The sequence below is a fragment of the Entelurus aequoreus genome, linkage group LG06 (genome assembly GCF_033978785.1).
Source record: "Entelurus aequoreus isolate RoL-2023_Sb linkage group LG06, RoL_Eaeq_v1.1, whole genome shotgun sequence".
Lineage (NCBI taxonomy): Eukaryota > Metazoa > Chordata > Actinopteri > Syngnathiformes > Syngnathidae > Entelurus > Entelurus aequoreus.
The window spans coordinates 26403211-26421936 of NC_084736.1; the positions used below are offsets into that span (position 1 = coordinate 26403211).

Genomic DNA, 18726 nt, shown 5'->3' on the forward strand with positions numbered 1-18726 from the left:
ATCGGGTACTTAAATAGTGTGCTTTCAAAAGCAATAGGGTTCTTAAATGCTGTGTTTTCATAAGTAATAGGGTATTTAAATACCGGTACTGTGTTTTCAAAAGTAATAGGGTACTTAAATGCTGTGTTTTCAAAAGCAATAGGGTACTTAAATACTGTGTTTTCAAAAGTAATAGGGTACTTACATACTGTGTTTTCAAAAGCAATAGGGTACTTATATACTGTTTTTTTCAGAAGCAATAGGGTACTTAAATAGTGTGTTTTCAAATGCAATAGTGTACTTAAATAGTGTGTTTTCAAAAGCAATAGGGTACTTAAATAGTGTGTTTTCAAAAGCAATAGGGTACTTAAATACTGTGTTTTCAAATGCAATAGTGTACTTATATATTGTGTTTTCAAAATTAATAGGGTACTTAAATACTGTGTTTTCAAAAGCAATAGGGTACTTAAATACTGTGTTTTCAAAAGAAATAGGGTACTTAACTACTGTGTTTTCAAAAGCAATAGGGTACTTAAATACTGTGTTTTCAAAAAGAATAGGGTACCTAAATACAGTGTTTTCAAAAGCAATAGGGTACTTAAATACTGTTTGTCGATAGTAGTTTTGTGTCGACGCCGAAACTCGGTCATGTGACCGGAAAGAGAAGGTTCTTACTGGTTCCAGAGCGGTGCCTTCATTGATTATCACTTTAGGCCCCGCCTACTTGCGGAAGCGTGCCATGTTTGTTATATAAGTAACAAAATATATCTATGTAACAAAATGTAAAGCCAAAGGCTCACACAAGTTCCGTAAATAATCCAAATTTGGAGCACAGCATCATAGTTTTCACAGCTTTTTGGTTGTTGGAGGTAGAGTGCGTTTTAAATTAAAGTTCTAATTCTTTTTTAAAGGCACAACAAACAGGTTGGGTATTCTAGAAACTTACATTTATGAATATAAAATACAATACAAAGGTTGATGAGTGAACCTGGTCATGAAGATGACAACCAACATTTCGGTGTGTATCAGGAGTTGATTAATGATGCAAAAAATGTACATAACGAACTGCTTGAGTTGTTGCCTGTGGAAGAGAAAGAAAAACACAAAATTTGGTTCAAAGCAAAACTTTTGAGTGTGAATGAATTTTCTCACAGTGTTGCAAAATACCAAGCATGTGTAACAGACAAAATGGTTGAAACACAGATTGAACCTTCAGATGCCGAAATATCAGCGTTACGGGCATATTCAGAGCAAGATGGAATGGAGTCTTATTTTGAAAAAGCAAAATAAAGGATTCGACTTCCTGGTGAAAGGCAAGCATCCTCATACCTGTGAAACCTGAACACTTACCTGCTATAAGGAGGGAGAGTTCAGATGCACAACTTAATGGCACCAACACACCAGAACAAATTGAAACTACACTTGTTACAAGGAGGGAATGCAACTGTCATGCATGCAACTAACAATAATTATAATTTTCAGATTCTGCAAAGACAAAATTAAATATCAGAACTGCTAATAAAACAACAAAATGCAAGTCAACTTCCACCGAGAGAAATACCCGTTTTTGATGGTGAACCTTTGAAATTCAATCTGTTCATGCATGCATTCAAACATTGTGTGCAGGATATACCGTAAGTGCATTAAAAGGAGATTGCCTGTACTTTCCGGAAAGATACACCAGGGGGCGCCCAAGAGATCTTGTCCAAAGTTGCTTACATACAGTCGTGGTCAAAAGTTTACATACACTTGTAAAGAACATAATGTCATGAGTTTCCAATGATTTCTACAACTCTTATTTTTTTGTGATTGAGTGATTGGAGCACATACTTGTTGGTCACAAAAAACATTCATGAAGTTTGGTTCTTTTATGAATTTATTATGGGTCTACTGAACATGTGACCAAATCCGCTGGGTCAAAAGTATACATACAGCAATGTTAATATTTGTTTACATGTCCAAGTTTCACTGCAATAAGGCACTTTTGGTACCATCCACAAGCTTCTGAAAAGCTTCTGCTTGAATTTTTGACCACTCCTCTTTACAAAATTGGTGCAGTTCAGCTAAATTTGTTGGTTTTGGACTTGTCCTAACTGACAGGAGTTTTTGTGTAAAAATAGACAGTTTTATGTCTTCCACAGCTCCTTTACCACATGGGGTTCCCCAGGGCTCAATCCTTGCCCCAATCTTATTTGCGCTTTACCTTCTCCCCCTTGGTTCTATTTTTAGGAAGTACGATATTGCATTTCATTTTTATGCCGATGATTGCCAGATTTATTTTCCAATGGCACAAAATAACACGGTTCAACGTCTTATTGACTGCCTGCACGACATCAAAGCCTGGCTTTCAGCTAACTTCCTGAGCCTAAATGAAGATAAAACAGAAGTTATGTTGTTCGGTCCAAGTCGCTCCCCCTCCCCCAACGTTGACCTCGGCACTCTGACCCCGTATCTCAGCGACTGTGTCACAAACCTGGGGGTAAAGTTCGACTCAGATTTTAAATTCGAAAAACAAATCAGCAGCGTCGTACAAAAAAGTTTTTATCAATTACACCAAATAGCGAAAGTGAAACCGCTTCTATCAGGACATGATCTCGAGAAATTAATCCACGCCTTTATCTCGACTCGTTTAGACTACTGCAATGCCCTGTATGTAGGCATTAGCCAGGCCTCCCTCGGCCGCCTGCAGCTCGTGCAGAACTCTGCTGCTCGTCTGCTAACACAGACCCACAGACGTGAGCACATCACCCCTATATTAGCGTCCCTTCACTGGCTCCCTGTGCGTTACAGAATCAATTTTAAACTCCTTTTATTTGTTTTTGAATGTCTAAACAACCTCGCGCCAACATATCTCTCCGACCTCCTTCAGCCTTACTGCCCCACCCGATCCCTAAGATCAGCCGATCAGCTGCTACTGACGGTCCCGGACACAAGGCTGAAGCTTAGAGGTGACAGAGCTTTTGCTGCTGCTGCTCCCAAGCTCTGGAACGACCTACCTCTTAGTGTTAGACAAGCTTCCTCTTCCTGTTTTTAAATCTCTCTTAAAAACATACTTTTATTCCATGGCTTTTAACACTGAGTGATACCCATCCTGCAATGGCGCCCCATAATACACCTGCTGTGAACCTGTTTTTATGTTTTTATATTTTATTTATTTATTTTTTATCGTGTTCTGTTTGTGTTGTGTTGTGTTTGCTCTGTTCTTGTATTATTTTTAACCTGCCCATTGTACAGCACTTTGGCTACCCCTGTGGTAAATTTTAAATGTGCTTTATAAATAAAGTTGATTTGATTTGATTTGATTTGTTTCTTCAGCATTGTCCACACGTTTAAGTCAGGACTTTGGGAAGGCCATTCTAAAACCTTAATTCTAAAGTACCAATGATTGTCACACACACACTACGTGTGGTGAAATTTGTCCTTGGCATTTGACCCATCCACTTTTTCACCCCCTGGGAGGTGAGGGGAGCAGTGGGCAGCAGCGGTGGCCGCGCCCGGGAATCATTTTTGGTGATTCAACCCCTAATTCCAACCCTTGATGCTGAGTGGCAAGCACGGAGGTAATGGGTCCCATTTTTTTTTTAGTCTTTGGTATGACTCGGCCATGGTTTGAACTCATGACCTACAGATCTCAGGGCGGACACCCTAACCACTAGGCCACTGAGCAGGCAGTATATTGTACAGTATTTACATAAATATACAGAAGTTTGAATTATAAGAATTTATGCTTTGTTTGAACATAAATTAAATATGGGCTTTCGTATCACAAAGGAACTTTGCTTATTCTTTACTTAATGGTCCAAGTTTGTTATCAGAAGGAAAGCCTGCCGAAAGCCGCGAGTGCATTAACGAAAGTGCTGTCAATCAAAATCCATCTTGTGTAAAAGTCTTTATTGTGTCAACAATCTTGGTAAAAAAGAATAAATAACAACAAATAAATATAATCCATCATTAAATAAAGGGAGCAATAAATAAGCAGTAGAAAAGAGTCAAAGGAGAGGGGGCGCCTCCTGCTGGTGGTGGTGGAGATTACATGTTGGCGATCAGCAGGTGTAACTGCTGCAGGTGTAACTGACTTTCACTGCGGATCAACTCCCATGATGCACTGCTGCCTTCCTGTACACACACACACACACATGTACTGTAGTACTTATTGTGGAACATGCATATATTTTTAAGAGTTACTTCTTTATTCATAGTCATGTTTAAAGCAGCTAATATTTTCCTATGTGTACTTTTTATGCTTGTATCTTTCCGCAAGTAAACTCTGTGCTTTACCTTGAAGGCGTTGGAATGTGGGAATATGACATACTCCCTTTTTACCTTATCAGTATTATACCTTATCAGTATTAGAACAAAGAGGCTGTATTCCTTTCTGGGCAGGGTGGGGGCTGTTTTCGTATTCAATAAGTTGTCTCTTCCCGTTTGATTTTCAGACCGCTTCTAAATGCTGGTATTAGCGCACTGTAAGATTGGTCTCCTTAAGCTTTAGTAAAACTTGATAATATTCCTATTCTGTCTTGATGGTCCTTACTCAATATACTGTATGTCATCTGAAAGAACTTGGGATTGACCAGTGACTTTTATTCCTTGAGAGGAAGACTGGTCAGACGCAACATTATACAACACATACACATGTACTGTAGTACTTATACAATACATACACATACTGTAGTACTTAACCATACTTGCCAACCCTCCCGCGGGAGAATCCCGATATTCAGCGCCTCTCCCGACAACCTCCTGACAAAGATTTTCTCCCGACAAACTCCCGCTTTTCAGCCGGAGCTGGAGGCCACGCCCCCCCCCCCAAAAATTCTGCCGCAGCTGCGATTGGACCTGACCAGCCTCCGGGTACAAGTACTGGAGTACCAATTGCTTGCCAGGGAAAATCTTCCCCAGGAAGCAAGGATTGACCGGTTTTGGGCCATGCTAGGGAGAGATGGAAGATTCCACACTCTCGTGAATTTGATGAAAGCACTTTTGTGCGTGCCACACAGCAATGCATCATCAGAGAGGGTGTTCAGCATGGTTAGAAAAATAGTGACAGAGAATAAAAAGAGGATGGACAATTCAACCCTTAACAAAGCATTGTACTTTCAAGTACAACAATGAGTAGATGCGTGTTGTGTGTGTGTGTATATGTGTAAATAAATGAACACTAAAATTCAAGTATTTCATATATATATATACCAGAGGTGGGACCAAGTCATTGCTTTGCAAGTCACAAGTAAGTCTCAAGTCTTTGCCCTCAAGTCTCGAGTCAAGTCCCGAGTCAAGACAGGCAAGTCCCGAGTCAAGTCCAAAGTCAAGACTGGAAAGTCTCAAGTCGAGTCCCAAGTCCTGCATTTTGAGTTTCGAGTCCTTTCAAGTCCTTTTAACCACAGACTAATATTTGTACACAGATTGTGTATGCTTTTAAAACGCTGTATGTATTTATTAAAACAAGTGCATTTGAAATTGCAGGAAAAAAAATAGTGCTGACATTGCAATTCATAATAGCACTATTAACAGTAATTGTAATAGTTTAAACAATTTTAAACATTTAACTCATTCCTTTACAGAATAAACGCATTTTAAAAAACAAACATTAACATACTATTGGTTGTATTTTATGAAAATAATATTACCACAGAGTTGAGAAGGAGCAAAGATCTTCAATATTTGTATGTGAAAATCACAAATAAATCTTCTGGGGGAGGATGACGCCCCTACAGGGGTTTGGTTTACAAACTTTCAGCCCCACCTAAAACAAAATTCACCAGCCGCCACTGATTATGATGCATTCTCATTTTAGGCAAAATATAAGACAATACTTTCTTAACAGTATAATTGTAACCAGGAATAAGTCTTCAAGTAACAATATTCAAATACTAACATTGTTGGGTAAAACAGCATTTGGTTTTATTCTGAATGTAGTGAAACAAATTGGTGGTTTTAGCTGATATAAAGACTTTCAGGTGTTTATATATGTTTAAGTATTTGGCAGACGCTTTTATCCAAAGCGACATACATAAAAAATACATACATAACAATCACTGTAAACATGATCATTTAAGGGAAGAATGTAATACAAAATATCAATACAAAGTGTCAAGACAGAATAAACTCTCTGCTGCTGCAGCAACAGAGATACAGTCTATAGGTCCCTAAGATATAAAGATATCTAATGTATTCATACATTGTTTATGTAGGATATACGCATGTATATATAACCTAATCATATTGTTTCTTCAATTTAAAAATAGCTTACCGTTTTTTCCCCCTTCTCTGGGATTATATTCCCAGTTTTGATCTCGGACGTCTGGTCACTTATAGCGTATAAGAATATTATATTACTGTTAAGCAAACTATGAATAATAAAACTTGCCAAAACATGTGTCCGTTATCATAGCTACACGTATGACAAAAAAACGCGTGAAAATCAGTGGTATTCAGTGAGGTAAAATGAATTAAATGCGCTGACAGTTCATTGCTCCTGACAAATGAATTGCACTGAGTGGAGCGGATCACCACTCCAAGATGGCGGCCCCGCGTCTCGTCTGCGCCAGTAGGCAGTAGCGCTCGATGCTGCGTACCCTTAAAACATGTCTATGGTTATAACGTTAGCAGTGAGTTTACAGCCTCACTGATTTAACTACACAGCAAATAAAAGTCATGTTACTTAGCCAATAAACGTTATCTTACATTCAAAACGTACCCTTCTTTGGGCAACTTCAAATGTCGAACGAAGTTGGAAGTTGTTGCGTCTCCGTCTGTAATATTCGAACTGCATGATTTGCATACGCAATTCGTTTTTTGTTGACCAAGTCGTAGTTTTTATACCCGAACGAAACCAACTTTGGCAGAATTGTTTCTCTCTGCCGCGTTGTTTGACAACTCTTGTTCGGTGGTTGTCCTGCATCTTGATTGGATGAATGCTGTGTGATGAAAACAACGTATAACTAATTTGATTGGCTGTTGTACTGACAGCACACCAGCTGACAGGCAGCACACACGCTGATAGACAGACAGACACGTACAAAATGAAAGATACGGAGCGCTCCCAAATAACTTTTTAAGCTTTGGGTTTTGGGGAAAGTAGCAAGTCATGTCAAGTCAAAAGGCTCAAGTCCAAGTGAAGTCACAAGTCATTGATGTTAAAGTCTAAGTCGAGTTGCAAGTCTCTTTACATTTTGTCAAGTCGAGTCTAAAGTCATCAAATTCATGACTCGAGTCTGACTCGAGTCCAAGTCATGTGACTCGAGTCCACACCTCTGATATATACATATATATACATATATATATATATATATATATATGTATATATATATATATATATATATATACATATATATATATATACATATATATATATATATATATATATATATATGTATATATATATATATATATATATACATATATATATATATATATATATATGAAATACTTGAGTTGGTGAATTCTAGCTGTAAATATACTCTCCTCTTAACCACGCCACTAACCACGCCCCCCCGCCCAACCACGCCCCCACCCCCGACCAAGCCCCACCTCCCGATATTGGAGGTCTCAAGGTTGGCAAGTATGACTTAACACATACACATGTACTGCAGTACTTATACAACACATACACATGTATTGTAGTACTTATACAATACATACACATGTACTGTAGTACTTATACAACACATACACATGTACTGTAGTACTTAACACATACACAGGTACTGTAGTACTTATACAACACATACACAAGTAGTAATTGTACAATACTTCATGGTACTTGCAATAAAATACTTGAGAGTACAGGGAGTGTACTTGCAATCAGAGTACTTACAGTGTGGTTGAGAGTAGCAGTGGTCAGCGTGTGGTAGTACACCTTCAGTGGTTTTGTTAGAAGGCAGGTTTCAGGTGAACTCTAAAGTTGGGGGAAGAAAGTAAACTTATTGATGTTCTGTGGAATGCTTTCCTGTGTAAAAGTTTGCAAAAGTAATAGCGTTCTTAAGTAATGTGTTTTCTAAAGTAGTATACTTAAATTATCTGTTTTCAAAAGTAATAGTGAACTTAAATACTGTTTTCTCTATATCCTGTGTAAAAGCAATGGTGTGTAAACAAACGTAATAGTGTACTTCTGTCCTGTGTAGTGTAAATGTTTGCAAAAGTAATAATGTACTTAAGTACTGTGTTTTCTAAAGTAATAGTATAACTTAAATACTGTGTTTTTTTTAGATTGATTGTACAGATATGGTATTGTTTCTGTTGGGCAAGTATGCCTGACGCGCCTCCTACAGCGCCTTGGGTCAGCTGCAGGGTCATCAGCCGGGGACCACCGCTCATTGGAGTTTCGCTCTCTTTAACCCTGGAACGCCTAATAGTGTCCTTAAATTTTGTGTTTTCAAAAGAAACTTATTGATGTTCTGTGTAGTACTTTTAAAAAATAATAGTGTACTTACGTCCTGTGTAAAAGTTTGCTGTGTAATGTGTTTTTAAAAGCAATAGGGTACTTAAATACTGTGTTTTCAAAAGCAATAGGGTACTTTATAAAACAGTGTTTTCAAAAGCAATAGGGTACTTGAATACAGTGTTTTCAAAAGCAATAGGGTACTTGAATACAGTGTTTTCAAAAGTAATAGGGTACTTAAATACAGTGTTTTCAAAAGCAATAGGGTACTTAAATGCAATGTTTTCACAAGCAATAGGCTACTTAAATACTGTGTTTTCAAAAGCAGCAGGATACTTAAATACTGTTTTCAAAAGCAATAGGGTACTTAAATGCAGTGTTTTCAAATGCAAAGGACTACTTAAATAGTGTGTTTCAAAATCAATAGGGTACTTAAATACTGTTTTCAAAAGCAATAGTGTACCTAAATGCAGTGTTTTCAAAAGCAATAGCCTACTTAAATACTGTGTTTTTAAAAGCAATAGGGTACTTATATACTGTGTTTTCAAAAGCAATAGGGTATTTAAATACTGTGTTTTTAAAAGCATTAGGGTACTTCGATACTGTGTTTTCAAAAGCAAAAGTGTACTTAAATACTGTGTTTTCAAAAGCAATAGGGTACTTAAATACCGTGTTTTCAAAAGCCATAGGGTACTTAAATACTGTTTTCAAAAGCAATAGTGTACTTAAATGCAGTGTTTTCAAAAGCAATAGCCTACTTAAATACTGTGTTTTCAAAAGCAATAGGGTACTTGTATACTGTGTTTTCAAAAGCAATAGGGTATTTAAATACTGTGTTTTTAAAAGCATTAGGGTACTTCAATACTGTGTTTTCAAAAGCAAAAGTGTACTTAAATACTGTGTTTTCAAAAGCAATAGGGTACTTAAATACCGTGTTTTCAAATGCCATAGGGTACTTGAATACTGTGTTTTCAAAAGCAATAGGGTGTTTAAATACTGTGTTTTCAAAAGCAATAGTGTACTTAAATACTGTTTTCAAAAGCAATAGGGTACTTAAATACTGTGTTTTCAAAAGCAATAGGGTACTTAAATACTGTGTTTTCAAAAGCACTAGGGTATTTACATACTGTGTTTTCAAAAGCAATAGGGTACTTAAATACTGTGTTTTCAAAAGTAATAGTGTACTTAATAGTGTTTTCAAAAGCAATAGGGTACTTACGCAGTGTGAGACCTCCTCCTTCTGTCTATGCAGGAGTACCAGCAGGTTCTCGGTCTTGGTGGCGTCCCAGCTGACGGCTGACATGTTGACCTGCTGGTACAGGTCTAAAATGTGACCCAGACTGTCTCGCACAAAAGTCAGCTTGCACGGCGCCTGCATGGACACACCTGGTCAGCGTCTGTGCTCTGATTGGCCGAGGACACAGGAAGTGGGCGCACTTTGACTCAACTCACCTGAGACGTTGCGGCCAATCTGTAAAGTGTTCTCGGGAACGGAAGTGGACTGTCCTCCTCCGTCATGGGACCGCCCTGGAACAAGAAGACATTGGTTTAGGTCCAGGTGAGGGGACCTCATGACCCCTGAAGACCAAAGTCTGGCGCTACCTACCAGGTCCTGGACCAGAGACTGACACCTGTCACTCAAGTCCATGTAACGTCTCAGCCAATCACAGCAGAGGGCGGGGAGTAACACGGCGTAGAGGATGAAGACCACCTGTGTGGGTCTGCCCATGATGATGATGAGGACCAGGACCAGGACCAGAAGACCAGTCTTGCAATATCCATCATGCTGATGTGTGTGCACTTATATTGGAGACGGGAAAAAGAAAACTGGCGTGGAAAAAGACCCAAATTCTGTTTCTGCTCTCACTTTCGAGCTACACACCTACACGCTCACGCGCACACACACGCGCGCGCACACACACACACACACACGTGCGCACACGTACACGCACACGCATACAAGTGTAGATAAATGACATAATATCACATTATTATAACTGCAAACAAAGTAAAACTTTCTAAAACACACCAAAGAGCAAAAGCCGACCGGAAGTGACGTCACTAAATAAAAAACGTGTCTTTCTTGTCAGGAAGTCCCTGAATTCACTTTCCTTTTCCAAACCTCCTTCTTTGCATAGAATCATTGGTGAACATATCGGCGTTAAAAAAAAAACAACCCGAAAAACTAATTTGTATCAACGTGGAGTAGACAACATGATCAAAGTCACATTATTCCAAGTACGAAACAAATTAATAATTACGTTTTATTTTGAAGAATCCCTTTTCCGGTTTCACTTTTGAGGCGCGAGGGAATCACCGATGATGACGTCACTGTTTTTGTGTTTTACTACTTTGTATTTAGTTTGCTTGGATGTACTTATGTCTAATCGTGAAGTAGTAACTGTGTTTTTTATTGTACTATTTTTTTGTCGTAATATACTGTTCGTCTATAGTAGTTTTGTGTCGACGCTAAAACTCGGTCATGTGACCAGAAAGAGAAGGTTCCAGAGCGGTGCCTTCATTGGTTATCACTTTAGGCCCCACCTACTTGCGGAAGCGCGCCATGTTTGTTTCTCTGTACCTACATGACGGCGAATAAAATGAAGACGATGACTACACTACAAGAATGGGTGTAGTCGATACTGATACCAGTGAGTGTCCAGGATTCTCTGCACCTATTATTCGATGCTATAGGATAAAAAACAAAACTATTGTACATTTAAATTGACTGCTTAATTGAATAGTCGCTTGTCCTAAACACCCCCCACCCCCCATGGTTAATTCCCCCCGTTTTAAAACAAGACAGTTAAAGTCGAATATTTATGTTGAAAAACTATTGGTGTGTTTTTAAAAACATATTTGTGTTGTGTGAAGCAGCTGTACAGGGTGGCAATTTAAATAATGTACCTATTGATGATGGAACTGGTGAAGGACATCTAAGCTGAGTAAGGCTGCCAACTTAAAGGATACAATTCAACGTTTTTATTTTTTTTATAAACCTTTGTTTATAATATGCAACATTTACATACAATCAGGAGATAATAATAATCAAAACAAGTACAGAAACTGTACAAAACAGCGCCAGGGGGTTGTAAACTCAATAAAGCAACTAAAATAGAATGCAAAATATATATAAGTAACAAAATATATATAAGTAACAAAATGTAAAGCCAAAGGCTCACACAAGGTCTGTAAATAATTCAAATTTTTCCTCTGTACCGAGGATGTCGTTGTGGCTTGTACAGCCCTTTGAGACACTTGTGATTTAGGGCTATATAAATAAACATTGATTGATTGAAATTTGGAGCACAGCATCATAGTTTTCACAGCTTTTTGGTTTTTAAAAGTGGAGAGTGTTTTAAAGTAAAGTTCTAATTCTTTTTTTAAAAGCACAAAAAACAGGTCGGCTATTTAGAAACTTACATTTATGAATATAAAATACAATACAAAGTAATAGGGTACTTAAATAGTGTGTTTTCAAAAGCAATAGGGTCCTTAATTTGTAGGGCTGCGAATCTTTGGTTGTCCTACGATTCCATTCAATATCGATTCTTGGGGTCACGATTCGATTCAAAATCGATTTTTTTCGATTCAACGCGATTCTCGATTCAAAAACGATATTTTCCCGATTCAAAAGGATTCTCTATTCATTCAATACATATGATTTCAGCAGGATCTACCCCAGTCTTCTGACATGCAAGCAGAGTAGTAGATTTTTGTAAAAAGCTTTTATAATTTTAAAGGACAATGTTTTATCAACTGATTGCAATAATGTAAATTTGTTTTAACTATTTAATGAACCAAAAATATGATTCAGTGTTTCCCATAAACTGCCAAGATACCTGTGGCGGTGGGGGCGTGGCTATGGACATGGTCACCATGACATCATCGAGTAATATGCATAATTTACTACACTGATATGATTTTCTCTAAAAAGGCTCAAAAAATGTATACTTACTAATTAATAATAACAGTTTTGTTTTAAACGTCCATCCATCCATTTTACAATATAATTACAACACTTTATGTACATATTTATATACAGATTTGAACAATAAGTTATTCACTGAAATATATTTATTAATTGTGGTTCTTACAAAAAACATATCTTATAAAATATAAAAGCTAAAATGTCTCTTAAAGCTCTTCCCCTTTAATTAGTGCATACTAAATAATTTAACTTTAGCCTACTACTACAACCATATTATTTACCAGCAACATAAAGTGAAACAGAGGCAGAGGTGTCTTGCCACAGTCAGTAACAAATAAACAGAAAACAGTAGTGGTCAAATACAAATAAGGCAACAAGAGAAGTATTCTACATTTCTCTTTTGTAAAGTAAATCTGAACAGCCTATATGGGCATCTACATCAACTATATGATTTGCCTGAGAAGCTGGACAGGACAACAAAAAAACAAAAACAAAAAAATTTTTTTTTGTGTTTTTTTTTAATTTGTGGAGGACGTAATTCTTTCGTGGCGGGCCGCCACAAATAAATGAATGTGTGGGAAACACTGTGATTTATTTTATCTTTGTGAAAATATTGGACACATTGTGTTGTCAAGTTTATGAGTTGCGATGCAAGTGTAAGCCACTGTGACACTATTGTTCATTTTTTTAATTTTTTATAAATGTCTAATGATAATGTCAATGAGGGATTTTTAATCACTGCTATGTTGAAATTGTAACTAATATTGATACTGTTGATAATATTCATTTTTGTTTCACTACTTTTGGTTTGTTCTGTGTCGTGTTTGTGTCTCCTCTCAATTGCTCTGTTTATTGCAGTTCTGAGTGTTGCTGGGTCGGGTTTGGTTTTGGAATTGGATTGCATTGTTTTGGTATTGCTGTGTATTGTTTTGTTGGATTGATTAATTAAAAAAAATCATAGATTTTTAAAAACTGAGAATCGATTCTGAATCGCACAACGTGAGAATCGCGATTCGAATTCGAATCGATTTTTTCCCACACCCCTATTAAATGTGTGTTTTCAAAAGCACCAGGGTACTTGAATACTGTGTTTTCATAAGTAATAGGGTACTTAAATACTTTGTTTTCAAAAGTAATAGTGTACTTAAATGCTGTGTTTTAAAAAGTAATCGGGTACTTAAATAGTGTGTTTTGAAAAGCAATAGGGTACTTAAATGCTGTGTTTTCATGAGTAATAGTGTACTTAAATGCTGTGTTTTAAAAAGTAATCGGGTACTTAAATAGTGTGTTTTCATAAGTAATAGGGTACTTAAATCCTGTGTTTTCATAAGTAATAGGGTACTTAAATACTGTGTTTTCAAAATTAATAGGGTACTTAAATGCTGTGTTTTTAAAAGTAATAGGGTACTTAAATATTGTTTTCAAAAGCAATAGGGTACTTAAATACTGTGTTTTCAAAAGTAATAGGGTATTTACATACTGTGTTTTCAAAAGCAATAGGGTACTTATATACTGTGTTTTCAAAAGCAATAGGGTACTTAAATACTGTGTTTTCAAATGCAATAGTGTACTAATATAGTGTTTTCAAAATTAATAGGGTACTTAAAAACTGTGTTTTCAAAAGCAATAGGGCACTTAAATACTGTGTTTTCAAAAGCAATAGGGTACTTAAATGCTGTGTTTTCAAAAGCAATAGGGCACTTAAATACTGTGTTTTCAAAAGCAATAGGGTACTTAAATGCTGTGTTTTCATAAGTAATAGGGTACTTAAATGCTGTGTTTTCATAAGTAATAGGGTACTTAAATACTGTGTTTTCAAAAGGGTACTTAAATGCTGTGTTTTCAAAAGTAATAGGGTACCTAAATACTGTTATCAAAAGCAATAGGGTACTTAAATACTGTGTTTTCAAAAGTAATAGGATACTTACATACTGTGTTTTCAAAAGCAATAGGGCACTTAAATACAGTGTTTTCAGAAGCAATAGGGTACTTAAATACTGTTTGTCTATAGTAGTTTTGTGTCGACGCTGAAACTCAGTCATGTGACCGGAAAGAGAAGGTTCTTACTGGTTCCAGAGCGGTGCCTTCATTGGTTAGCACTTTAGGCCCTGCCTACTTGCGGAAGCGCGCCATATTTGTTATATAAGTAACAAAATATATCTATGTAACAAAATGTAAAGCCAAAGGCTCACACAAGTTCCGTAAATAATCCAAATTTGGAGCACAGCATCATAGTTTTCACAGCTTTTTGGTTGTTGGAGGTAGAGTGCGTTTTAAATTAAAGTTCTAATTCTTTTTTAAAGGCACAACAAACAGGTCGGGTATTCTAGAAACTTACATTTATGAATATAAAATACAATACAAAGGTTGATGAGTGAACCTGGTCATGAAGATGACAACCAACATTTTGGTGTGTATCAGGAGTTGATTAATGATGCAACAAATTTACATAACGAATTGCTTGAGTTGTTGCCTGTGGAAGAGAAAGAAAAACACAACATTTGATTCAAAGCAAAACTTTTGAGTGTGAATGAATTTTCTCACAGTGTTGCAAAATACCAAGCATGTGTAACAGACAAAATGGTTGAAACACAGATTGAACCTTCAGATGCCGAAATATCAGCGTTACGAGCATATTCAGAGCAAGATGGAATGGAGTCTTATTTTGAAAAACCAAAATAAAGGATTCGACTTCCTGGTGAAAGGCAAGCATCCTCATACCTGTGAAACCTGAACACTTACCTGCTATAAGGAGGGAAAGTTCAGATGCACAACTTAATGGCACAAACACACCAGAACAAATTGAAACTACACCTGTTACAAGGAGGGAATGCAACTGTCATGCATGCAACTAACAATAATTATAATTTTCAGATTCTGCAAAGACAAAATTAAATATCAGAACTGCTAATAAAACAACAAAATGCAAGTCAACTTCCACTGAGAGAAATACCCGTTTTTAATGGTGAACCTTTGAAATTCAGTCTGTTCATGCATGCATTCAAACATTGTGTGCAGGATTTAAGTGCATTAAAAGGAGATTGCCTGTACTATCCGGAAAAGTACACTAGGGGGCGCCCAAGAGATCTTGTCCAAAGTTGCTTACATACAGTGGTGGTCAAAAGTTTACATACACTTGTAAAGAACATAATGTCATGGCTGTCTTGAGTTTCCAATAATTTCTACAACTCTTATTTTTTGTGATAGAGTGATTGGAGCACATACTTGTTGGTCACAAAAAACATTCATGAAGTTTGGTTCTTTTATGAATTTATCTACTTTGTCTACTGAAAATGTGACCAAATCTGCTGGGTCAAAAGTATGCATACAGCAATGTAATATTTGGTTACATGTCCCTTGGCAAGTTTCACTGCAATAAGGCGCTTTTGATAGCCATCCACAAGCTTCTGGCAAGCTTCTGGTTGAATTTTTGACCACTCTTCTTGAAAAAATTGGTGCAGTTCAGCTAAATTTGTTGGTTTTCTGACATGGACTTGTTTCTTCAGCATTGTCCACACGTTTAAGTCAGGACTTTGGTAAGGCCATTCTAAAACCTTAATTCTAAAGTTAAAGTACCAATGATTGTCACACACACACTAGGTGTGGTGAAATTTGTCCTCGGCATTTGACCCATCCACAGGGGAGCAGTGGGCAGCAGCGGTGGCCGTGCCCGGGAATCATTTTTGGTGATTTAACCCCCAATTCCAACCCTTGATGCTGAGTGCCAAGCAGGGAGGTAATGGGTCACATTTTTTTTAGTCTTTGGTATGGCTTGGCCGGGGTTTGAACTCACAGCCTACCGATCTCAGGGCGGACACTCTAACCACTAAGACCACTGAGAAGGATAGCCTCATTTAGCCATTCCTTTGTTTCTTTGTTTCCTTGTTTCTTTAGCACTGTCCACACGTTTAAGTCATGACTTTGGGAAGGCCATTCTAAAACCTTCATTCCAGCCTGATGTAGCCATTCCTTTACCACTTTGGATGTGTGTTTGGGGTAGGGCTGCAACTAACAACTAATTTGATAATCGATTATTGCTTCGATTAATCGATTAATAATCGGATAAAAGAGACAAACTACATTTCTATCCTTTCCAGTATTTTATTGGGAAAAAAACAGCATACTGGCACCATACTTATTTTGATTATTGTTTCTCAGCTGTTTGTAAATGTTGCAGTTTATAAATAAAGGTTTATAAAAAAAAATATATAAAAAAAAAAAAAAAGGAGCCTCTGCGTATGCGCATAGCATAGATCCAACGAATCCATGACTAAATTAATCGGCAACTATTTTTATAATCGATTTTAATCGATTAGTTGTTGCAGCCCTAGTTTGGGGTCATTGTCCTGTTGGAACACCCAACATCCGGGCTATTGATTTTAGGTTGTCCGGAAGAATTTGGAGGTAATCCATCTTTTTCATTGTCCCATTTAAAGCACCAGTTCCATTGGCAGCAAAACAGGCCCAGAGCATAATACTACCACCACCATGTTTGACGGTAGGCGTGGTGTTCCTGGGATTAAATGCCTCGCCTTTTCTCCTCCAAACATATTGCTGGGTATTCTGGCCAAACAGCTAAATTTGTGTTTCATTTGACATCACATGGACAAAGATAAGACCTTCTGGAGGAAAGTTCTGTGGTCAGGGGCCGGGAGCAATGGAACGCTGTCAATCCTACCAGTTCAGGTGAAAGCAAGATAAGGCAATAAAGGCATTAAAACCTATGCATTTCTGGACAATGGATCAACATCTACATGTTGTACTGAAGGTCTCATGAGAAAGTTGAACTTTAATGGAAAAGATAAAAAATATGGCTGTTAACAATGGTGCCCAAAACATCTGTGTCAACCGGCCTGGAAGTGTCAAACCTTAATGGAGAAAGGTATTAGTTTTCCTGATGCTTACACTCAAAAGACAATGCCAGTGAATGCAACAAATAAAATCCAAACTGACTTTCTCAGGAAGTGGTCTCATTGACATCCTAGAGATTCCTGCTGAGGTGGAGTTGTTAATTGGAACTAACACTTCTCAACTGTTGGAACCATGGGAGGTTGTTTATAGTCAAAGAGATGGACCTTTTGCCCTCAAAACCCCACTGGGGTGGGTTGTTAGTGGCACTGATAAACTCTGTGAAAGTAACAATGATTCTGTGTCTGTGGAGTAATTGGAGCTGCTACTGAAGAGGAAGTATGAGCATTACTTCAATGAAAAGGATGCAGAAGACAAAGTGGAAATGTCAAGAGAGGAGTCAAGATTCATTAAAATCATGGAGGAATCTGTGAAGTTGCAGGATAGACGCTACAGTTTAAAGCTGCCATTCAAAACCAATGAGGTGTATTTACCAAACAATCGCTGTGTCGCTTTACAGCGTCTCACTTCTTTGAAACAAAAAATGGAAAGAAATTAGAAATTTCATCAGGAATACACACAGTTTCTTGATGATGTCATCAACCATGGATTTGCTGAAAGGGTTCACCAGGACGAGTTGCGTGCAGGTGAAGTCAATGTGTTCTACATACCCCATCACGTTGTCTACCACCCACGGAAGAAAAAGTTGAGTCGTCTTTGATTGTGGTTTAAAGGTACATCATTAAACGATCAACTGTTACAGGGCCCAAACATTACAAGTTCCCTGGTGGGGGTGCTTCTACGGTTCTGACAGGAACCTATTACCTTCATGTCTGACAAAGTCCATGTTTTACCAATTCAAGGTGGCCAAGGAATACAAAGACTTTCTTCAATTCTTATGGTGGCCCAACGGAGATTTAAGTAAAGATGTCGCTGAGTTTCGGATGACTGTGCATTTATTTGGAGCAGTGTCATCACCCAGCTGTGCATGTTATGCCTTAAGAAGAACTGCAGACGACCATCAACACAGCTTCAGTTGGAAATGTCATGTTTGTGGACAGACAGCAACACAATCCTGAAATACATAAACAACGAAACCAAGTGATTCAGAACATTTGTGGCCAACAGGATATCTGTGATCAAAGGAGCATCAGATCAAACACAATGGCATTACCTGCTGTACCGAGCCCACTCACACCTGGATAAGGGAAATGGCACTGTGAAGATCCTGTTCCTGGACTTCTCAAGTTCCTTTAATACTATCCAGCCCCGCCTTCTCCAGAACAAGCTGGACAGAATGCGAGTGGACCACTGCCTGGTTGCCTGGATTTCGAACTACCTCACCGATAGGCCACAGTACGTCAGACTGAAGGATATTACGCCAGACACTGTGATCAGCAGCACTGTAGCACCGCAGGGAACGGTGCTGGCCCCTCTTCTCCTCACCCTGTACACCGCTGACTTCTGCTACAACTCGGAGCTGTGTCATATCCAGAAGTTTGCGGATGACACAGCCATCATCGGGTGCATCAGGGACGGCAGAGAGAAGGAGTTTCGGAGCCTGATAACGGACTTTGCTGCCTGG

General features: G+C 37.9%; 1 protein-coding gene across 8 annotated transcripts in view; it reads left to right on the forward strand.

Moving 5' to 3' along the window:
• The window catches only part of rdm1 (RAD52 motif containing 1), a 48510-nt gene that overhangs the window by 1834 nt on the left and 27950 nt on the right, over positions 1-18726 (forward strand). For 6 of the 8 annotated variants that reach the window (XM_062050437.1, XM_062050442.1, XM_062050443.1 and 3 more), the window contains exon 1: positions 10893-11013. The exons of 1 other annotated variant lie outside the window; for it this stretch is intronic. In XM_062050437.1, coding sequence (XP_061906421.1) covers positions 10989-11013 — 25 coding nt within the window. In that variant the 5' untranslated portion in view covers positions 10893-10988. Of the gene's footprint in view, positions 1-10892; positions 11014-18726 lie in introns of those variants that run through there. One more of the 8 variants, XM_062050440.1, reaches the window with a different exon arrangement.